At 57.1% G+C, this 20,278-nt stretch overlaps 2 protein-coding genes across 2 annotated transcripts; one reads left to right on the top strand and one right to left on the bottom strand.

Annotated features, from left to right (window-relative positions):
- Positions 1-449: 449 nt before the first annotated feature.
- On the top strand, positions 450-5,633 carry PRSS50 (serine protease 50; the record flags this gene model as incomplete). The annotated part of the gene is given in 8 exon segments (XM_082663517.1): positions 450-489; positions 555-746; positions 2,061-2,122; positions 2,126-2,154; positions 2,156-2,221; positions 3,207-3,490; positions 4,736-4,899; positions 5,541-5,633. Coding segments are annotated over 8 exon segments (930 nt in total).
- A 1,351-nt stretch (positions 5,634-6,984) lies between these two features.
- Positions 6,985-15,380, bottom strand: TMIE (transmembrane inner ear; the record flags this gene model as incomplete). The annotated part of the gene is made up of 4 exons (XM_082664739.1): positions 6,985-8,242; positions 8,547-8,696; positions 11,959-12,076; positions 15,285-15,380. The coding sequence occupies 4 exons, from the start codon at positions 15,378-15,380 to the stop codon at positions 8,139-8,141; spliced, it is 468 nt and encodes a 155-aa protein (XP_082520865.1). The 3' UTR covers positions 6,985-8,138.
- Between the last annotated feature and the right edge of the window lie 4,898 nt (positions 15,381-20,278).

Here is a 20,278-nt window from a genome sequence, read left to right as displayed (position 1 = left end):
TAGGGATGGAAGTGGGCTGCCGGAGGAGGAGGTGCAAGAACCGGCCGAGGTGAGGTTAAGGGACTCCAGGAAACTGCTGGGCCAGGCCGACTGGGAGACACGGGGTCCCAGGAGGGCAGAGGCGTGGCCAGAAGCCAGGCAGTCCTGAGCACCAGCAAGCCAGACAGACGGCGGCTGGGACACCAGGAGCACCATCGCGGGGGGGCCACTGGGGGGCGCCGCGCGGACGGGGTCGGGAGCACCCGCGCCCACCACACCAAAGAAGCTGCAGCTGGCTGCCAATGGGGGGCGCCGTCGTGGGGCCAGCCCCGGGAGCGGCATCGCAAGAGGAGCGCCGAGGCTTATTCGCTGCTTCTCGGGGATGGAGCTCTGGTGTGGGGCGCTGGCCGGCTGGCGCAGTCCCCCGCAGCCCCCGAACGTCCGCCCTTGCCCACGCCGGGCTCCTGCTGATGCTACTGCTGTTACTGCTGCTGCTGCTGCGGCCCGCGAGTGCCGCCCCTCCGCTCCTCCCACAGGCCTGGCCTCCACCTCTGATCCTCTGTGTCCTTCCACAGGTTGCTTGGGCGCTGGCAAAGTGCCGGGGGCACTGTCCATGGATGCCCCCGCCGACCTTGACGCCCCCTGTGCCCCCAGTGCCACCTGTCCCTCAGGCGGACGTCGCTTCCCCCGGCAGGCTGCCACTAGCCAGCCGCCCAGGACCCTGCAGTACTCTGCTTCTAAAGCCGACGAGGATGAGTTCCTTTCCCGTGAGTACTGGGAGGAGGGTGCCCAAGCAGCCTGAGGACCTTAAGGGGCAGCGGAAGAAGGGGCACGGAGAGTGAGAGGGGACCTTCCTTTTACCAGTGCTTATTGAGCACCTGTTGTGGGCCAGGCCTCCCATGCTGTCGAGGTAGGAGGCAAGGAAGGTGGGGGGAGCCTGGGGTGTGCTCATGTCCTGCCTCCCTGATGGTCTATGGGGACAGCACCTCTCCATCCGGCCCAGTCCCTGATCCAGGCTCCCAGCCAAGGCCTTAGGGGGTCTCCAGCATGGCTTCAGGGAGCCTTCCCTTGTGTGTCTCGGGGCACACCCACAAGGCATTCTCTCCATCAGTGGCTTCCAAGCATGTTGAAGTAAGACCCACATAAGAAATACTTCTCATCCTGGAACTGAGTGCACAGAATTTAACTGTCGCAGAAAGTCACACACAGGACCCAGCTGCACCCTGCTGTGCTATTCCCTCTCCTGCGTTAGCCTTTACAGCCGCTGGTGACAGCCCACTTACATTGATCTCACGATCCTCTAGTCCATTTGGAACACGTAGGAGTGGGACTGCTGTGGTGTTAGATATGTGCATCTTCAGTTTAAAGAACTTTTTCTGTAAAATCTTTTCCAGGGTGACTGCACCCATTGACCTTCCCTCCAGCAGTGAGTGAACAGTCTGGGGCCCTGCTCCTCACCAACACTTGTTATCAGGGATATTTAGTTTTGCCTGGCAGGTGGTGGTGAGCAGAACCTCACTGTGACTTAAGTCCACACTTCCCTGAGGACTAATGGGGCTGAAGAGCTTCTGCATTTGTTTGCTATTGGGGTTTCGTCCTCAGATGTATGTGTTCTTGCACACTACCCATTTTTCTCTTAGGTCACCTGCCTTTCTCTCACTGAATCACAGGAGAAGGATCCTAGAGGAGGGGGAGGGGTCTTCCTTGGCTGAAATAAGGGAACCAGATGGAAACACAGATGGGTTTGTGAAGGGCCTGGCCAGAGCTGATGTCTGCTTGACCAGGACAAAGGAGCTAGTGGCGCACCAGGCTGGTCAGCTGGGAACGCCCTGGGGCCTAAGCTGTGGGACCAGAGAGAGGGATACCTGGGGAGTGCTGAGGCCCTTCTGAGGCTGGAGACCCCAGTCCTCATGTGAACAACATCATTATGTGATGACCAATGAAGAAGGAGAATCATTGGATGGGTGCAGGCCATCTAGAGAGGTGGGAGATCAGGCTGAGGGGAGGAGGAGGGAGAGGTGCTGTGGGATGTAGCTGGAAGGGCCCATTCGTTATCAGGCTCCTTTCGTTTTCCTCCTTAGCCTGTGGCTTCTCCTATGAGCGGGACACCACCCTCAGGGATCCGGAGGCCATGGCTCGGCGGTGACCGTGGATGGTCAGTGTGCGGGCCAATGGCACATATCTGTGCAGGCACCCTCATTGCCTCCGAGTGGGTGCTGACCGTGGCCCACTGCATGATCCAGTGAGTCGGGGCCTAGATGGATGGGTGGAAAGTCATTGGAGCCACCAGGGCCCCAGTCATCTTGCCAGCTGGCCCATCAGTGGCAGACACCATAGTCCTAGCCCCACCTCACCCTAGCCCTGAGCAGGTGGGGGATGAGTCCTGCAGATTCCTTCCTGGGAGCCGGGGGTTTCCTCCCCTCACCTGGCCCCCTCCAGTCCTGTGCAGTCATTCCATAGATAGGAAACGGAGGCTTGCAGCCACTGTCTAGGCCTCCTTCCTCCTATCCGCAGAAAGAATGTCCTAATTCTTCTGCTCCACACCCTTTGTTTCACTTACTCATTCCTTCCTTCATTCAGCCAACAGCCTTGGCACTCTTTGAAGCCAGGCCTGGCCTGGGCACTGAGGGCAGAAAAGGGCTGCACCACTCCTCTCAGGTTGCTGGGGAAGACAGACAAGAACATAGATGCTCACAGGGGAGTCTGGTCAGGGTGGGAATGAGAGAGTGGGCATGCCCATGTTCTGGGGCCAGGGAGCGGCCTGAGGGTCACATCTGGCCATGAGGGCTGACCAGTGGAGAAGCGAGCTCCAAGCCTAAGGGACACGCTGAGAAAGTAGGCTGGAGGGCAAGGCAGCGCTGATTGCACAAGGTCTCTGTCACTTCCAGGGCCCAGCATGGGATGCTGGACAGAGTCCAGAGTTTGGAGCCAGAGAAAACTGGGTCCACGTCCCAGCTCCACACTTCTTAGCTGTGTAGCCTTGAGTCAGTCACTTGAGCCCCATTTTCCCTCTCCATAAAATGACGGGTTGTTGTGAGGACTGGACCACACAGTGTGTGTGCAGGGCCCCCTTCACATCTGTTGTGAGGAGTGGGCTCTGGGGCTTGAAGCAGGTGGGTGGCCTACCTGGATTTGCTCAGGGTGCAACAGTGTGGTGGAGGGTAGGGGGTGCAGGCTGGGGTGGGGTTCTTGGAGCTGATGGAGGACTCTCCTTGCTGTTCCCCTAGGAGTGATGTTACCTATTCAGTGTGGGTGGGGAGTCCATGGGTTGACCAGATATCCAAGTCTACTGTCGACGTCCTGGCGCAGCATGTCATCGTGAACAGCCATTATCGGTCCCATCGGTACTGGTCCGGGGTCGGCCGGGCCAATGACATTGCCCTCCTTAAGCTTGAGCGGCCACTCAACTACAACAAGTATGTCTGGCCCATCTGCCTGCCTGGCTTGGACTCTGCGCTAAAGGACCACGCCCTCTGCACTGTGACAGGCTGGGGACTCCCCAGGGTTGATGGTGAGTCGGAGCCTCCCCACAGCAGGGTGGGTGGTGTGGGAGAGGACCTGGGTGCAGGCCAGGGTCTACCGTGGGCAGATATTTCTGAGACACCTCCCCCAGGGACCCCATCCCCACCCCCATCAGGCTCTCATCTCTGAGGTCTCTTTCCCTTTGAGGGTCTCAGCAGTGAATGTATCATGGCCATTTAGGCCTTAGGGGACCCAGATTGCCCTTGAACCCTCAGACCCAGGCCAGGGTTGTAAATAGGACTTCCTTGAAGGTAGAGGGGGCACAGAGTAGTATCTTGCTGTCTGCACACAATCCCAGGGCATCCGTGTCTTGAAGCAGAACAGCCAAGGTGAGAGGAGCAGGATTCTGTGTCTGTAAAAGGCTCCCCAGAAGATCCCATGTGGCTGGCTAAGGGCAATCTGCACCCAGAAGGTGGGAGTCACTGAGGGTCCACTCATGACTCCCTCCTGCAGCAGTGGCCCTCAATCCCTCATCATCCCAATTTAGGAGCCCAAAGGGCAGGACGGGAGTGTTGTCCCAGGGCCGTCCAAGGGACCATTTCCTTATGAGCCCTAGGAATGTCCATTTCCTTCAGGGAACCCCTATTCTTTTCCCACAAGAGAGGCGCCCTTCCTTGTGGCCTCACAGAGCCAGCTTGCCTGAAAGCACCCACAGGGTCTCCAGCCTAGGGTGGGGTGGCTTTTTGTCATGCCTTCCATGGCCTATCTGAGGAATGGCTGGGAATGGTTGGAAGTCACCTGTCCCCTAGGAGCTCAGACTAGGGACAGAGATACAATTGAGAGAACAGGGAGGGGAGTAAAGAGTGCTTGAGACCCACGGAGGGGAGTCTAGGGAAGCTTAGAGAAGGAAGTAGGCCTTTGGGGAAAGCTTGAAGAAAAGGCAGGATTTGGACCTTAGATGGGCCTGGTAGGCTTTGGGGATAGAAGGAACACAAGAGCCAAGATGCTGAGATCAGAATGGACTCAATGGATAGTACTCTGCAGGATGTGAGACCAGGTCCAACAAGGCCAGATCATGGGTAGCCTGCTCCCAAGGTCTCTATGTCAAGGGGCCCTTGGGAGGCATCAACTGGAGTGGTGGGTGGCCTATGCCTGGAGAGATCTCCAGAGCTGCTGTGTGGCAAGGAGAAGGGGCTAGAGGAGTGGCGAAGAACAAAGGGAAGATGGACACAAAGCTGGCGGCAGTGGGCAGGAGCAAAACCGCCAAGCCTGAATGGGGGCCCCTGTCCCACAGGTGTGTGGCCCCAGTTCAGGACCATCCAGGATAAGGAAGTCACTATCCTAAACAGCACGGAGTGTGAAAGCCTCTACCACAGGTTCTCCAAAATCCCCTCTGATTCAGATCATCAACTCCCAGATGATTTCTGCAAAGGACGTCAACAGGAACAGTTTTGCTATGTGAGCATCTCTCCCCCTTGCTCACTTGCCTCCAAGGGCACCTGGCCAGGAATGGGGCTGGGGGAACAGGGAAGCCAGGACCTGCGGGGAGGTGGGGAAGGGGATGGGGATGAGCAGGGCTGACTGAGGGGGAAGATAGGAAGATGGGGGAGGGGAGACTTGATGAGGAATGGAGATTGGGAGGAAAGAGATGAAGGTTGGGGTGAGAGAGATGGGCAGAGGGGATGGAGGTTGGAGATGAGGGAGAAGAATGGGAGGCAGTGGGAAGATGGAGGGTGGGTATTAAAGAGATGGGGGATGGAGAACTGGCAAGAGAGAGATGGGAGGTGGAGCCCTTTGAGGAAGGTCTCCTGGGTCAGGACCTCAAGGGCACCCCCTCAGCTATGTGACACTCGGGGGCTGCAGGGAAGGTCTGATGTGAGGGCACCCTGCTTCTTCCTGAGCTGGATTAAGTCTCCCTTGGACTACATCTGGCCTCCTTTTTTTGTTTCCCCCACCCCTCCCCACAAGAGATAAGTGGTGAGCCCTTGGCCTGTCCTGTGGAGAGCATATGGTACCTGGTGGGAATGGTGAGCTGGGGCCCAGGCTGCAAGAAGAGCAAGGCCCTGCCCATCTACCTACACATCTCCTCCTGCCAGTAGTGGGAACGCCTCAATGGGCAGACGCTGCCAGCCCCATCCAGGGCCCTGCTCCTGGCACTCCTGCTGCCCCTCAACCTCCTCGCTGTCCTCTGACACTCGTGCCGTTGTCTCTGGGTGCACCCTCCCTTGCCCAGGCCCCTCCTCACCCTCTGTGCAGCTCTCACAGCCTCATAAGGCAGGGCAGAGACTAGGTGCTCAATTAAATGTTTCTCTTCCCCATGCTTCCTCCTTCCTGGGCCTGCTCCAGTGGGAGATGAGAAAACCAGACAGGGGTGGGATGGGCAGTTTATACTGAAAAGTACAGAGCCCCAAGATCCGTCTCCATCCAAAGGTTCAGGGTGGCTACCACAGAAGGTGGCGGGAGTGTGTAGGGATGATATTGGGGTCCGATGATGGAGGGCCTAGATACTGGGGTCAGATGATGGAGAGTCAGGCTGAAGCTGGAGCTGCCAGGACGCAATGTGAGGCTGGGAATAAGGGTGCAGCTCTGTCTGGGCTGGGGAGGTAAGTGTGTTCTCCTTGACTTTGGCCCATCTTCTGGCCGGTGGCTGGAACATACCCTGTTTTTGCCCTGAAGCACTGTAGTGGACTTTGACCTTCCAGCCCTGTCCCCTGTCTGGAGGCTGGGGCAGATGCCCACTGGGATCAGATATTATCCCCACCATCATCAGACATGCCTGTCCATAAAGGGCTAGTGGAGGCCCAGGTCAGAGGTCAGGGAGGCAGCTGGCAGGGCAGATGTAGCCCGGGCCTGGACTTACCCCAGGCATTACCAGCTGCTTCTCTGACTTATAGTGGCTCCTGCTCCTCTGGGCTTCTGCTGCCCAGCCAACAGGAGGGCTCTGGCTTGTATGAGTAGAATGATCTTTGCCACAGCCATATGTATGAGAAGCCCATAGGCTGGAGCCCAAGGGCAGAGTCAGGGTTCCCACTTGGTGGCGCAGTGAGTACTCAGCTTCCACAGCAGGGCCTTCTGTAATCTCTCTGCTCCCTCATGGCTGTAAGACCCCATGCTCCTTCCCCCATGCCAGCCTGGTTCCCTCTTCTTGTGTAATAATGGTCCAGGTCCAGATCAGAATCCAGGTTTGACTCCTCTGTGTCCCAAGCACCCACTTATTGAAACCCAGGGTGTGGAGCAGAGGCAAGTGGAGAGCAGGCAGCTTCCTCCCTGGTCCTGCTGCCCTGCCTCAGGGCTAGGCCCCACTGGCTGCAGCTGACCCTCTGCCTCTTGGCCACCACCTCTCCCTCCAGCTCATCTGAATTCAGGCTGGGAGAAAAGTCAGGAGAGGGAACGTCAGCCTGGCCTACACCACCTATCATCGATCACTGCATCACCCTCCACATAAGTGCTCCAGGGATGGGGCATCCTGAGGGGTCATCTCAGGTCACTCGGGTATGAGAAGGCACTCAGCTTTATTTACAAATCTCTGCAGGCTGCAGAGTCAGCGTCAGCTTTGCCAGCAGCTCCCCCTGGCTCGGAGATCTCCGGTGTCTCCTTAGTCTCCAGGCCCAGGTCTGAGTACCTCAGTTGATGTTCGCTGCCATCTAGAAACCCTTCTCTGCATCTCCCCTCCCCAAGGATTCAGTCCCCAGGTCAAGTTTGAGCCTTCACCTTCTGGCTAGCAGTGCTTCTTTTAGGCACCGTTGTTAAGAATGGAAGAGGAAGCTCTGGGCTGTTATATTCAGCACGTGGAAGGCTGGTTGCTACCTCAATCCCTAACTGCCCCCTGCGGTGATCTCCTGGGGTGCTGACGCCTGCTACCACAGCTGAGCCTAGAAAGGGCCAGCAGAAAAACCCAAAGTCCCCCTTGGCTTCTCAAATTTTCCCTGTATTCCCAAGATGGGGCCCTTCTCTCTCTGGCCCACTGGCCTCAGCCTTCTGCACCCCTGCAGCCCCTAGCCCTGAGCCCATGGGCCTCATGCTAGGCCCTCCAGCAGCCTCAGCTGCATCACAGCGTGTAAGACAAGTGTACCCATTGCTTAGAGCTCGGTATCTGCTATGCTGGGGGTTCTGCTTCTGGGCTCCCTCTGCTCACTGCCCTGGGACAGAACCCCTGCCAGGCTTGGGGCAGCCCCTTCATCACCAGAGCTGCTATCCAGCTAAGTTCGAGAACCTTCTGCTGCCCCTGCTTCCCCCAGTGACCCTCTCTCTCCTCATGGCCAGCCTGGTGTGGCCTCACATCTAGCCCATCCGGGTCAGCCATCCCCTTCCAGAAGGAAACCCACATCCCATTACCCCTTTAGCCACTGCTGTGCCTGGCAGAAGAGGGGACAGAGGCATGTATGGGTGGGTAGAGGCCACTTTGGGTCTACAGAGGGACAGTGGCCCAAGACCACCTCTGCTGAGTGGCCACTTGGATGGGGTGACAGGAGTGGAGTCCAGGCTGGGAGGCAGCACACCTAGTGAAGTCATATCCTTGCCCCAGTAGGCTCTAGGACAGGGTCCTGGGCCTCAGCAACCCCCTCTGAGCAGGGAGAGGGTGTTCTGCAACCTCTATGGTCCATGTATGAGCTTGGAGTCTAAGATGTCCGGACTCTGGCCAGGACTATGAGCCCCAGGGCCAGCTAGCCCCAGCCTCCACCTCCAGGAAGCTCTCTTCATTTCTCTTCTTTCTTCTTCTTGGCCTCATTCTTCTCATCCTCCTCTACCTTGATGGCCACTGTATCCACACTGTCCTTCTTCTTCTTCTTCTTCTTATCACCTGTGGAGCAGAGGAAAAAGGGTGCAACAGGAGTGAGACAGGGTCCTAGGGCCTGCACCAGAGCCTCCCAGTCCAGCCCTTCATTCCTTCTTCCTTCCAAACCTCTCCTACCTGCAGAATAGCTCCTTGTTTTCCCTGCCTCACTCTGACCCATTTCTTTGCTCTGGTCTCCAAAAACAGGGCTGGGTCCCCTCCCTGAACCAGGTGGAGGGGAGGAATAGGGCAACTCTGGGTGGCAGGATGGAGGAACTGGCCAGTGTGGCAGAGTCGGAGGGTGGCGGGGCTGGGGGCCAGGCCTGCTCACCTCCAGGGACTTCTGTGAGCTCATCGAGGGGTGGCACAGTCTCTAGTTTGTCCGTGTATATCTTGGCTGCCTTTCGCTGTAGGTACCGGGCTTCAATCTCCTTCCGGGTCCGTGGCACGCGGCAGTTGAAGACACAGCAAAGAGTGATAACTACGGGGAAACAGAGCAGGCTTGGCAAGAGCCAGAGCTCAGACACCCCAGGAATGGTTCCCAAATTTCAGGCCTGTCTCCATCTACCTATGTGTGTCCCACCCAAGAGACCCTCTCAGGAGGCTCCACATTTTGACAAAACCCCTGTGGGCTCTGGGATTTTCAAAATATCTTTCCTGAGCCGGGCTGGCTTCACATAGTAGGCCCACTTTCAGGAGGGCCTTGTGCTTGGTTTGTTATTCTGCTGTCACTTCCTTGAAATTCTTAATGATTTTTGAACAGAGGGGCTCACAATTTCATTTTGCACTGGCCCCGTATATTGTGTTACCAGTCCTGGTTCTGGTGGGTCTTTCTGACTAGACTGAGAGGTCCTGGAGGGCAGGCAGTGGGCTGGACCATGACTCAAGCTACAGCCTCCTGGAGGGTGTCCTGTGCTTCTAACCCAGGCCTCTGGGCTCCTGTGCATCCTAGTTTTTCCTCCCCAGGCTCCTGAGAGCACCTCAGACCCTGGAGGACATGGCTGCATCCTCCTCAACCTCCCTGAGGAGAAGCCAGGGCTGCTCCTGGCTGTGAGAGCGTGAAAGAGGGCACAGACCTTGCCCCGGCGCGTTCACCTTAGACAGGGTTATTCCAGGAGTGGTTTTCTGGCTCAGGGCAGCTGTGCCCATGCAAGCTGGCCAGGGCATGGAGCTGGCCTGTCTAGGGATGGGCAGGGCAGGGCTGCCAGGACCCGGCTGGACTGAGTTTATTTTTCTAAGGCCCCTACAGTCTGACCACCTTGGCCCCAGCCTCAGGGGAGGGGATGGAGCTGCTTCCTATTATAAATCAGATGACCAGACATAACTTCCTGACAGACTCCTAGGGGCAGGAGGGCCAGGCGGACAAGTCAGGCCTATTTTGGGGAAGATAGATCAGACCCATGTGGCCTGGGCTGGAGCACCCCTTGGGGTCATCTTGTGCAACCCCTTCAGCCAATGTTGTGGTCCCACTGAGTCTCCCCCAGACTCACAGAATGAGAGAAAACAAATGAATGAGATGGTTTCAAAGCCTTTGTGGCTGAGGACAGGACTGGACTCCTGAATAAATGGATGGGGTGTCAACAGCATCCAGGAACACATGGTGGGGGGTTAGTTGTGCAAGGGTCCCAGCAGTAGGTCTGCCTTTCTTACCCAAAAACCTGGGTTCTGGTCCTCTCCAGACCCCTGTATGCCAGAGGTCCAAGGTTGGACCTCCACCCTACTGGCTTGGACCACCTCTTCCAGCTACCCCACCAGGTGCCTCCTCAGGACCATGCCCATGCTCTCTGCAAAGGCTGGAGGCCTGGGCTTTAAAGGGAGCTCAGCCACAGCTATTGGCAGTCAGAGCAGGACTCCAGCACCGCCCCTCACTCCAGGCCTGCTCCACCCAGCCTGGCCTGTTTGCTTCTCTTCAAAGAGGAGAGAAACAAAGTTCCTTGGATCGAGTTCCAGGCCCAGGCAGGGGCTTGGGATAGGAGTCCCCAGGCTGGAGGGGACCCCGAAGAGGTACCCCATCCAACTCCAGCTCTCTCCACAAGGTTCTGGGGGTGATGCTCCACAAACAGCTGTACCACCTAGGCCCAAGCAGACAGGGAAGTGGGAAAGATGTTTCCTCCCCAAGAGATGGCGTTCCCTACTCCCTAGAGCCCTGAATAGAGGGTAACAAATGCTAAACTGTTGCTCAGAGGCCTTTGGGACTATCCCTTACCTTTCTCTAGGAAATGGGTTTAGGAGAGGAAGTCAGTCTGTGTGGTTGAGGTCCAAGTGCCTTTTTGGGCCTGACACTGCAACTTTCCTATGTGGCCCCAGGTACTTCTACCATCTAGGGCCAAGCAGAGCCCTGGAGAAACCATTGTGTGTCTTGAGGCCCCATGGTGCCCTCATCCCTGCTTCTTGGGGTGCCCCAGAGCTGCTCCTTGGACCTGCACCCTGGATTGCTCCTGTGGCCTCTGCAGGGCAGATACCTCCCCCAACCCTGCCTCTTGGTACTGGGGGTTATTCCCCTCTCTGGACACATGAGCTGGGGCTGCAGCCACAGCTGTTTCTCTGTGGGGCCTCCACTCAGAAGCCTGACTGATCATTGGCCGTGGCTAGGAACAAAATGCAGGCTCTTGCTCCCACTCCAGCCGGGAAGACATGGGGGCGTGGAAGGGCACTTCTGGTGCCAGGAGAAGCACATGCAAATTAGAGGTCCTTGCCTCCCCTGGAGCCCCCGCATCTGGATGGGCCCTTCTGGTCAGCCCTGCCCCCAGGCTAGCTCCAGCTAGGACTTAAATGCTCCTTTAGCCCCTGACCCGGGTGCACTCAGTAAACGTCTTATGGGGGTTATCTGAGACCTGTGTGGAGACCATTTCCTTGCACCTCTGCCCACACTGTACCTCTGCCTGTAATGCCTTTCCAGCTGCCTAACACAAAACCACTCATCCATCCTACCTATCTACAGCTTGGAGGACCCCTCCTCCATGAACTCTTCGCTGGGGGAGTGTGTTTTCTTTCTCTTTACTGCCTGTGCCCCACTCCTCCCTTTGGCCTGTAGGAACCTCTGTCAGACTCTGCTGTGTACCCTGGCGGCCTCTGCCATCCAGTCGGCGTTTCTCGGCCCCCTTTTCCCCAACTCCAGACCCCAACTCTGGAAGGACAACTGAAGGGAGCATGCCAAACCGGCTTCTGTTGCGACTTCGCATCAAGCAACTCCCAGGTCCGAGAGAGGAAGGGGGTCTCCTCCTTTTGACTGAGGTAGGTGAGTCGTTCCAGGGAAATGGTATTTGACAGTGCAGGGTTTGCAGCCTGGGAGCCACATTTGCTGGGTGTCTGGGGAGCCTTTGGGCTGAGCTGCAGCCAAGGGTGGCCTTGCTGGGGCCCCTGGGTGTGGGTGTTTTAAGCTGGCCAAACTGCAGAAAAAGCATGAGGAGGCCAACGATAGGGAAAAATGACACGTCTTCGTCCTGGTTCAGTGGAGTCCCCTGTAATTACCATAATTGCCGTGTGGCTGCATCGCCGGTCGGGCAGAATACTTCAGGTCACCACCGGCCTGTCAGCCCTCCACAGGGACTTTATGTGGATCAGGAGGTGCCAGAAACCACAGCGGGCCTCCTGTGGGCGCCTGGCCTGCCTGCACTGCCCGGAATTGCTGCTCTGAGCCCCTGGGGGTGGAGCGGGGGGGTGGAGGGGTGATGAGGCGGTGCCGGGCTCCTGCTGTGTTGTGGCAGCGGCAGGGGGCGGTGATGGGGGGAGCAGCTACTCACTGATGGACAACACGAAGAGCGAGAAGATGCCCACCACGTGCCACAGGCGCATATCCCAGAACACCACCGTCTCCTTGGTCAGCGGGGGCGGCTTGGGCTTGGGTGGGGCCGTGCTGGGCTGTGGGTCAGGAGAGAGTGGAATGAGCCAGGCAGAGGCCAGGGGCTGGGACGGGGCCGAGAGAGGCCCAGGTCTCAGCAAGCACTCACTCAGTCCTAACATTTCAGAATCTCCTAGAAGCAAGTGTCTTAGACGTTCATAAACAATGCCTCAGACCTTGGGAGGTTCCAGATTTAGAACGGGAAGAGGGTAAAGCCCCAGAACCATGGAGCTGGGAACTTGGAGTGCAAGGGTTGATGCTTGAGGAAACCAAAGCCCAAGGGGCAAAGGTGGATGGCTTGTCCCAGTCAGGTTCAAGGGCCCTTCTCTCCTCCTGCTCTGGCCCTGGGCTCCTCCACACTGGCAGATGGGGTCTCAGGACCAAGGCCAGAGACAAGGCCTTGTCTCTGTGGGACTTTGTTCACATGTACCTCCAGTGTGGGGTGGGGTGTGGAACTGGAGTCAGGGCTCCGTGACTCTGTTACTTGACCAGGACTCCCACCAGGTGGCCTCAGCAGTCACCTGTCCTACCTGAGTCACCGCCTCTGACCAGGCTAGGCCAGAATCCTCACAAAACGGGTCTAGATAATATGTCTGAAGTGCAGTAGCGACACCTGGAGGCCAAAAGCTGTAAGCACGGCTGGAGCAATCGTGAGCAGAGCACAGCGCGCCACTTCCCACCTTCCCAGTAGGACACCACCCTGTCCTGGGAGTCTGAGGGGACATGGCCCTGCTCTGGTGGGTGGGAGCAAGACCTATACATGACCTGTGGGGCTGAGAGGGATATGACCCTATCTCTGTCACCAAGTTTGGCTGAGGGGTGTGGATGGGGGTTAGTACTTGGAGGGAGAGGGGATCCTGGGGCATCTGTGCAGTGCCTTGTCCCCTGATTAACCAAATAAGGACAGACATGAGGAGTCTCTTCCAGCTCTCTGGGAAGGAAAAGCAACCCGCAGCTCAACCATCTGTCCAGTCTTTCCTCTGGTGCATAAGCATGGATGGGGCACCTACCAAAAGCCAGGTACTTCTTCATCTAATGGACACCACCCTTCAGCATGTATTGGGGACACTTGGAGAGGATCAGCAACCTGTCCCAGGTAACCCAGAGGATCTGTGTGCCCAGGAGTGGTACATGATTCCTGGCTCTTTTCTCTTAACCAAGGCAAACTGGGGTAGGAGACTTCTTTTCTCTAGGCCTCGGTTTCTCCATCTGAGTGGGATGGTTCCAGCAGTGTCTGGGAAGCTCTCTACACAACCTGAGTGGTAAAACTGACAAGATATCCTTCCTCAGCATCATCCCAGGGGCCTGGACCCATTTGCGGGCTCAGACACATGTCTGTGGGGTCTGGCCCATGTGTGTGGGGTTGGGGCACACATATGGGGTTAGGGCTGGGCACTGTGGGTATAGGGCACGTGCGGTTGGATACACATGCATGTGGTTGGGCACCCATCTGTAGAGTCAGGGCCAAGGTCTGGGCAGTGGCAGGGTTCCCTGAAACTAAGGCTCAGTGTGTTAGCCCAGTTGGGTTATATAACTGGAAGATTCTGAGGGCCACGGTAAAGGTCTCAGATTCAGAGCCTGGGCAGCCAAGAGCTCACTTCTTACACATTCTTGTTCCAGCTTTGTTCAAGACACCCTGATAGGGGTCTTGGGTAGAGGGAAACAGGTAACAGTTGGGCATCTCTTTGTGGGCACTGCTAGGGGTCTGAACTCAAGCTTGGAGGCCTGGCCTCCAACAGAACCTCACAGGCTGATGGAGGGTGATACCTGTGGGTGGGGTGGGTGGTGCCATGGACCCTAGCCCTGCTCATCTTTCTGGTGCTTCCCTGGATCGCCTGGACTCAGCCAGGGCCTCGTTCAGGCTGTAGGCAGATGGCAGGCAGATGGACTTGAAATGCAGTTTCCCTTGATGGGCTGGGAGAAGATGTTTTCCTGGGGGCTGAGGGAAGAATCCTTGGCTCAGAAGTGAGTTGACCCCCATGCTCAGGCTTCTCCTACAGCCAGACCAGCTCAGTTTCTGCGCCTGAGGCCTCAGGGCAGCTGGTGAGGGGACCAAGTACACTCCATGGGGCTCAAGCCAGCCTGGCTCCCCTTACAGGGACACTAGAGCTGACATCTGACTCCAGCCCAGCCTTCTGATCACACCCCCTGGTCAGCAGCAGGAACAGGGGGTGCAGGGCTCTGTCTCCATGTACCTCAGACCCACCAGTTCAGGGCTGTGTCCCCTCAGACCCCACGGAACAAGTGCCCTGTTCTCCCTCTCCCATCTTGTCCCCCAGCACCTGCCCCTTGAGGGCTCTCCTGGGTGCTTGGCTGTCTCTTACACTTCTGTTTCCCTGCTGTCTCCACTCTGCCACTGCCTACAAGGCTCTGACCCCACTCCTCCCTTGTCCTGCCTCTTGGGCCTTCTCCCTCCAGCCTAATGCTCCAGAATTTTGGGTCTGGTCAGCCTCTTTGACTCCCCTTCCTGGCTTAGCAGGAATGGGGTACAGAGGGGCCAGCCAAGGAGGCTGCAGATGGCCCCCACCCTTCCCTCCCTGGCCCCAGCCAGGCTCCTGGCCAACCCCCCTGCCGTCCTCCTCACCTCTTCCCGGGCGATCTTAGCAGCTCCTTACAGTTCTCCCAACTGTGTGCCCTCTTCTGATTTATTCTCCTTCCAAACCAGGACTCATGACTCTTGCCCGCTCAGAAACGTTTGCTAGCTCCCAGTTATCACCAGGACCAAGTGAGACCCTGAGTCCTTGGGCCCTGCCCTGCTTGCCCCTCCCCTCCAGGGCCTAGTGTGCAGCATGGAGTCTAACTCAACACATGGCTGCTCTAGGAAGGATGTCCTCACCCTCCTGCCTCCCACCCACCACCTTCGACCTCACTAGACCAAAGATTAGAATAGAATAGGGGCTGAGTGTCCCCCATCAGACACTCGCTGATGCCCGGCTGTATCTCCAATCAGACCGGGAATCCCTAAGGTCAGGGTGAGTCTCCCCCATCAGAATAATGTTCCTGAAATCAGAGGCTGTGCCCTCCCATCCGACCAAGGACACTAAGATTGGGGGCTGGGTCTCCTCCACAGCCTGGAAGCACGTGGGATAGAGCTGTGTCTCCCCATTAAGTCAGGTCCTCTAGGGCAAGAGGAAGGGAAAAATCAGCTGCTGGTCAGTAAGGCGCCCCCCAACCCTCTGCCTGGAGGGTGACAGCCACCCCGAGCCCCTCCGCGCCGCCCCGCCTCACCTCCACCAGCTGCCCGGCGACCCCCGCGAGGCAAACCCCCAGGGCGGCGCCGCCCAGCGCCCAGAGCGGCCCCGCGCCTAGCCGCTGCCCCGCCATCTTCGCGCGCTCCGCGCAGCTCGGCAGCAGGTCAAGGGGAGCCGAGGGATGCCTGCCGGGCCGCCTTGGCTCGGTGACTAACCCCCGGGCCAGCCGGCGCTCGGCGGTGGCGATCTGGTCTCAGGCAGGCTGCGAGTGGGCATCATTTATTCATTGTCGGTGTCTGGTTCCTGTGCTGCCCGCTCCCACACCACTCTGGGTGGAGGGCCCGCCCCGCTGCGGAGATCACACTCCAGACTCCGCACTCCCCTAACCCGACCGAGACCGACATAGGGCCGGGAGTGGGTGGGAGGGAGGGCAGGATGGGGTCAGGTCCTTGAACGACAGGTCCCACCTTCCCTTCCCCACTCCGGCCTCAGTTTATTCATTTGGGACAAAAGGGAGGGGCTGGAATCTGCTGATCTAGGAGGCCCTTCCCATTCTGACGTTCTGAATTTGAAAAACTGTACTGGACCCAGATTGGGGGTGTTGGGAATGGCATGGCAGGCAGGTTGCCATGGTGACAGGTGCTCGGGGATATCCTGCGCTTTCTGGGCTGGCTTCCTGCCCAGAGGCAGCTCTGGTCACCCTGGACACCAGAGCAGGGGGGAGGGAGAGGGGGAACAGGGGATGGCATGGTCAGAGTAGCCAGCTGCGGGTGTGATGGAAGGTTCCTGAAGGAGCCAGCATCTGTGACCCCACAGGACAGGGTGGGCTCCCCCTGGAAGGGCTGGAGGACCATGTTCTGCTTCTGATTGATCCTCAGCCTCTGCCCCAGCCTGAGCTCTGACTCTCACTCCAGTCTGAGCCATGACCCTGACCTCACACTGAACCTGGCCCACACTGCACTCTGGTCCTGACCTCAGAGTGAGCCTTGACAACCCAGGGACTGAGGGAGGGAGGCTCGGAGGAGCTGTGGAGACCTGGGGAGGACTTTGGAAGAGGAGTGGGGAGGCCTGCGATAGGGAGACTCCTCTGATCCATCCTCCGCCTCTCTCCTTTCCTTCCTTCCTTCCATTATTATTAATCTGAGAAGCAGCCCAGGTGTTGGACCCCTGCATTCCTCATCACCAAGGGCACCAGTGGAGACCTGTGCAGGCTGGGGTGCTTTGGGCCTTGGGCCTGCCCTCAGAACTGGGGACCCTGTAGATCCAGAGTCTTTTGCGGCTCCTGCCTGGTGGTGCCGTAGATGGGCAAGGACCAAGGCAGGCTGCAGCAGAGGAGGGGGCCAGCTGCGGATACCTACAGGCGTCAGGGCTAGGAGATGACAGGGCAGGCAGGAAAATGAGAAAACCACTGGCAAAGGACAGCTGGTCCATCGAGAAGACCCTTGACAGTGGGTGGCAGTCTGGGGACTGGGTGGGCTGGGCCACCCCACACTCCCCAGGCTTACCCTCGTCAGGCAATGGGGACTGGGTGGGCTGGGCCACCCCACACTCCCCAGGCTTGCCCTCGTCAGGCAAACCACTTGCTGCAGCTCTCTGCCCGCCATTTCTTCAGGCCATCTGTTAGGAGAGCCACACTGACCAGCCAGGGACAATGGGGTCAGAGAAGCCTGGCTGGACTGGGCTGAGGTTAGTGAGCCTGACAGTGGCCTTGAGTAAACCATTACTCCTCTCTGCTTTGATGTCCTCACCTATGGAATGCAGAGGGCAAGACTCTCATCACAGAGCTGATGGGAGGATTATATGATCTAACGATTATGGGAGTGATGAGTACAAGCTGGCTCTCCTTGATGGGACAGCTCAGCCCAGGAGGGGAGGGTGTCGTTGCTTCTTTCCAACCAAAAGGTAGGGAAAACCCAGTGAAGAAATCTGAGAGGGAATACAATCATGTGTGTCCGCAGTGTCCCCTGATGTGGCCTCTGCTCCAAGTGTGCTTTACCTCCCAGCAGGCTGTTGAACACAGCTGAAATGTCACTGTATGCTATTTATCATATACCTTTTTCCCAGAGCTTTTTCCCAATACAACATCCTAGATCCCCACATCCCCCAAACACAGTACTGTCATGCAGGCTTTGGAGTCAGACTGACTTAAAATAACAAGATGGCCCAAAAGGCTTAGTGCAGTTTTAAGCTTTAATCACCTCAGACGTATAAAACTGCAAACTTACAAGAGACACCATTTGAAAGTTTAATTATTTAAATTTCCTTTTTTGCCCTTTGGAGATGGCAAAACTTGACAGAAAAAAATTAAAGTTATCCAAAATTCACGATGAAATTAGCATAAAGAAAATATAAGGAATGAAACTTTCAAATTATGTTTCTTGTAAATTTGTAGTTTTATACTTTATAACTTAAGAAGTTATTAAAGCTGAAAATGGAGACTTATGGGTCATGGTCATATTGACAGCTGTGAGCTCTTAGTGGGCTACTGAACCTCTCCAAGCTTCAATCCCTCATCTGTAAAATGGGTATAACTACAGTATCATGGCACCTGCACATTACAAGCCTTCAGTAAATGCAAGTCGTTATGATTATTGCTGTCACTGTTGTTAAAGGCAGTGTGAAATTACATTGTATGAAACCCAACTATACTTGGTTCATTCAGTTCCTTATTCTCGAATATTTGCGTGTTTCCAGTTTTCCAGTGTTAAACACCATAGTGAGAGGGACATCCTGAAAGCTAAAGCCTTTTCCACCTTTTTATTCCTCCCCCTGTTTACTTGTGAAGAATTGAGGCCCAGAGAGGGGTTGTGTCCTACCTAAGGTCACTCAGGAACTGGGGCCTCAAACTCAGTTTTCAGCTCCTAACCCAGAGCTCTGCTCACTGTCCAGTACTGTTTCTACTTCTTATGAGGGTCCCCATATATTCCTGCACCCCACTCCCAGTTGGGCCCATCAGGTCTGGGGTGGCAGAGCTCTGGACACCCATGCTCTCCAGCCTGGCTTCCCTGGAAGACAGTGTTCCCTCCACGCATGGTGGCATGAACGCTGGCCTGCAGAATCCTGTTTGTCCCTTGTGTATTATTTTTAGTTCCTTTGGGTTTCCTGTAGGGATCCAGTCCAGCCTCCAGGGCCTCTGGGCTGGAAGCTGTGGGCAGAGTCATTTGGCAGGGGCCAGGGGATCCTGTAGACATTCTCTTCTGGAGCCTGAAACCCCAGAGCTCAAGGTTCAGCTCTGGGGAAGCAGGGGGTAGGGAGCGAGGATCCCCCTAGTCACAGAGCCAGGCTGAGATCCAGTGCATCTTGGACTCAGCCTGGGCTGGGGTTGGGGGCTGGCTGGCCTAGGCCTGTGACACAGTGGCTGGGGCCTGTTGGGAGCTGGCAGTCTCTGACCTTGTTGGCCTCGGGCCTGGCCCAGAATAGCTCTGGGGCTGAGCTGGGCCTGGGTGAGACCTGTGTGTTCATCAGCATGTGTTTATGTCCCAGGGCACTCAAGTACGTGGGAATACACATGCACTCTGCACTGGCCTCTGCATGCCTGGGTCTCTCAGTGCGCACTCCATGGAGCAGTGTGAGTCTGCACACATGCACGTGTACAGAGCTGCCACCCAAGTTATGCAATATGGAGGCCCTGCCAGTGGGTTCAACAGCAGATGGGTCCGTGTGACACAGGTAAGTGTACACACCACCATATTCCTGTGACTGTGGAGTCATGTATGTGTGCAGGGGGTGTAGGAGAGGTGCAGGTGGGTGTGTGCACATCTGTGGTGGGGTTGGGTAAGGGCCCTGGGCTGTACTGCAGGGGGTCAAGGGCAGGTGGACCAAGTGGAGGCTGTCTTTTGGGCACTACCGGGCACTACAAATTACCAACAACGCTGGGAGAGAGGCTGGGCAGGTCATGCCCCATTTATCAGGTGTAAAACGGCTTGGCAATGGCTGTGACGCTACCCAGTGAGTGGGGAATGAGTGAGGGAAGACCAGCCCTCAGCCTTCCAATTCCCCTAGATGTGGCTGAACAGGAAATCTAGGCTCTGGGGAGGAAGTCAACAAGGCGCTTCTCTTCCTGCTTGAGCCCAGGCAGCACTGCCTTCCCTCAGCTACAGGTACAGATAAGGAAACTGAGGCCCAGAGAGGGGGAAGGGCTGGCCCAGAGACACCCAGCACAAGATTAGATCCCTCCTGCTCAGGGCCTGGCCTGCCTGCCCTGTTTGTTGCCAAGTGGTGGGAGCATACGCTCCTGGATCACCTTGCTCTCTCCACCTGTGGCTATGGCCACTCTTCAGCCCTTGGCCCTTCCTCCCAAGGCCCAGAGACCTCTTGTCTGCCCACCGCAATGTGCCAGGCCACTCACAAAATCGCCAAGACCCTGCTCATCTGTGAAGGAATGCTTGCAACCCGCCATGTACTCCACTGGGGATCTCTCTTCAGCCTGGCAGGACGGGGCATGCCTCCCACCAGCTCAGACTTGAGTAGAGCATTGGTGGGCCATCCTTTCTGCATTTCCACTGCCTGTCTATGGATGGGGCCTTTCGGCCTCAGTGTTGTCAGCCGTGAAAGGGGCAGTGACGTGGGTCATTCCCTGGAATCCGCGTGCCTCAGTAAGTGAATGGAGAACCGGAGGCAGGCAGCAGACTCCTTTGTTACAGGCTTGAACCGTGGGCCCTCCCCCTGCCGGGAGGTCCGCTGGAACAAGGCTTCTCCGCCACCTTTGCCAAGGTCGGAGGCCCTGGCGCGCAGACAACCGCTGGCTTCACGCTCTACTGGGCCATGTTGAGACTCAGGAGTGCGGGCAGGGGACTTCCCCAAGGTCACTCAGGAGTGGCCGCTGGCCACGGACACCCTGCCCACCGCGGGTAGCCTCGGTTTACCCTACTCTCGGCCACAGGTTTCATGAACCCACCTGGTGCTCCTCTTGTGCCGGCCCCTGTGACTGGTGCGGGCGGAGGAAGGTTACCGGGCTCTACCTAGGCCTGCAGAGAGTCAGAATGAGGGCGGAAGGGAGGGGAGGGGAGAGGGATTGGAAAAGACCCCGCC

Source organism: Grampus griseus (assembly GCF_964374135.1).
Source record: "Grampus griseus genome assembly, chromosome: 10".
Classification (NCBI taxonomy): domain Eukaryota; kingdom Metazoa; phylum Chordata; class Mammalia; order Artiodactyla; family Delphinidae; genus Grampus; species Grampus griseus.
Note: the sequence above shows the minus strand (reverse complement) of the source record. Positions and strands in the feature narration are given on the sequence as shown.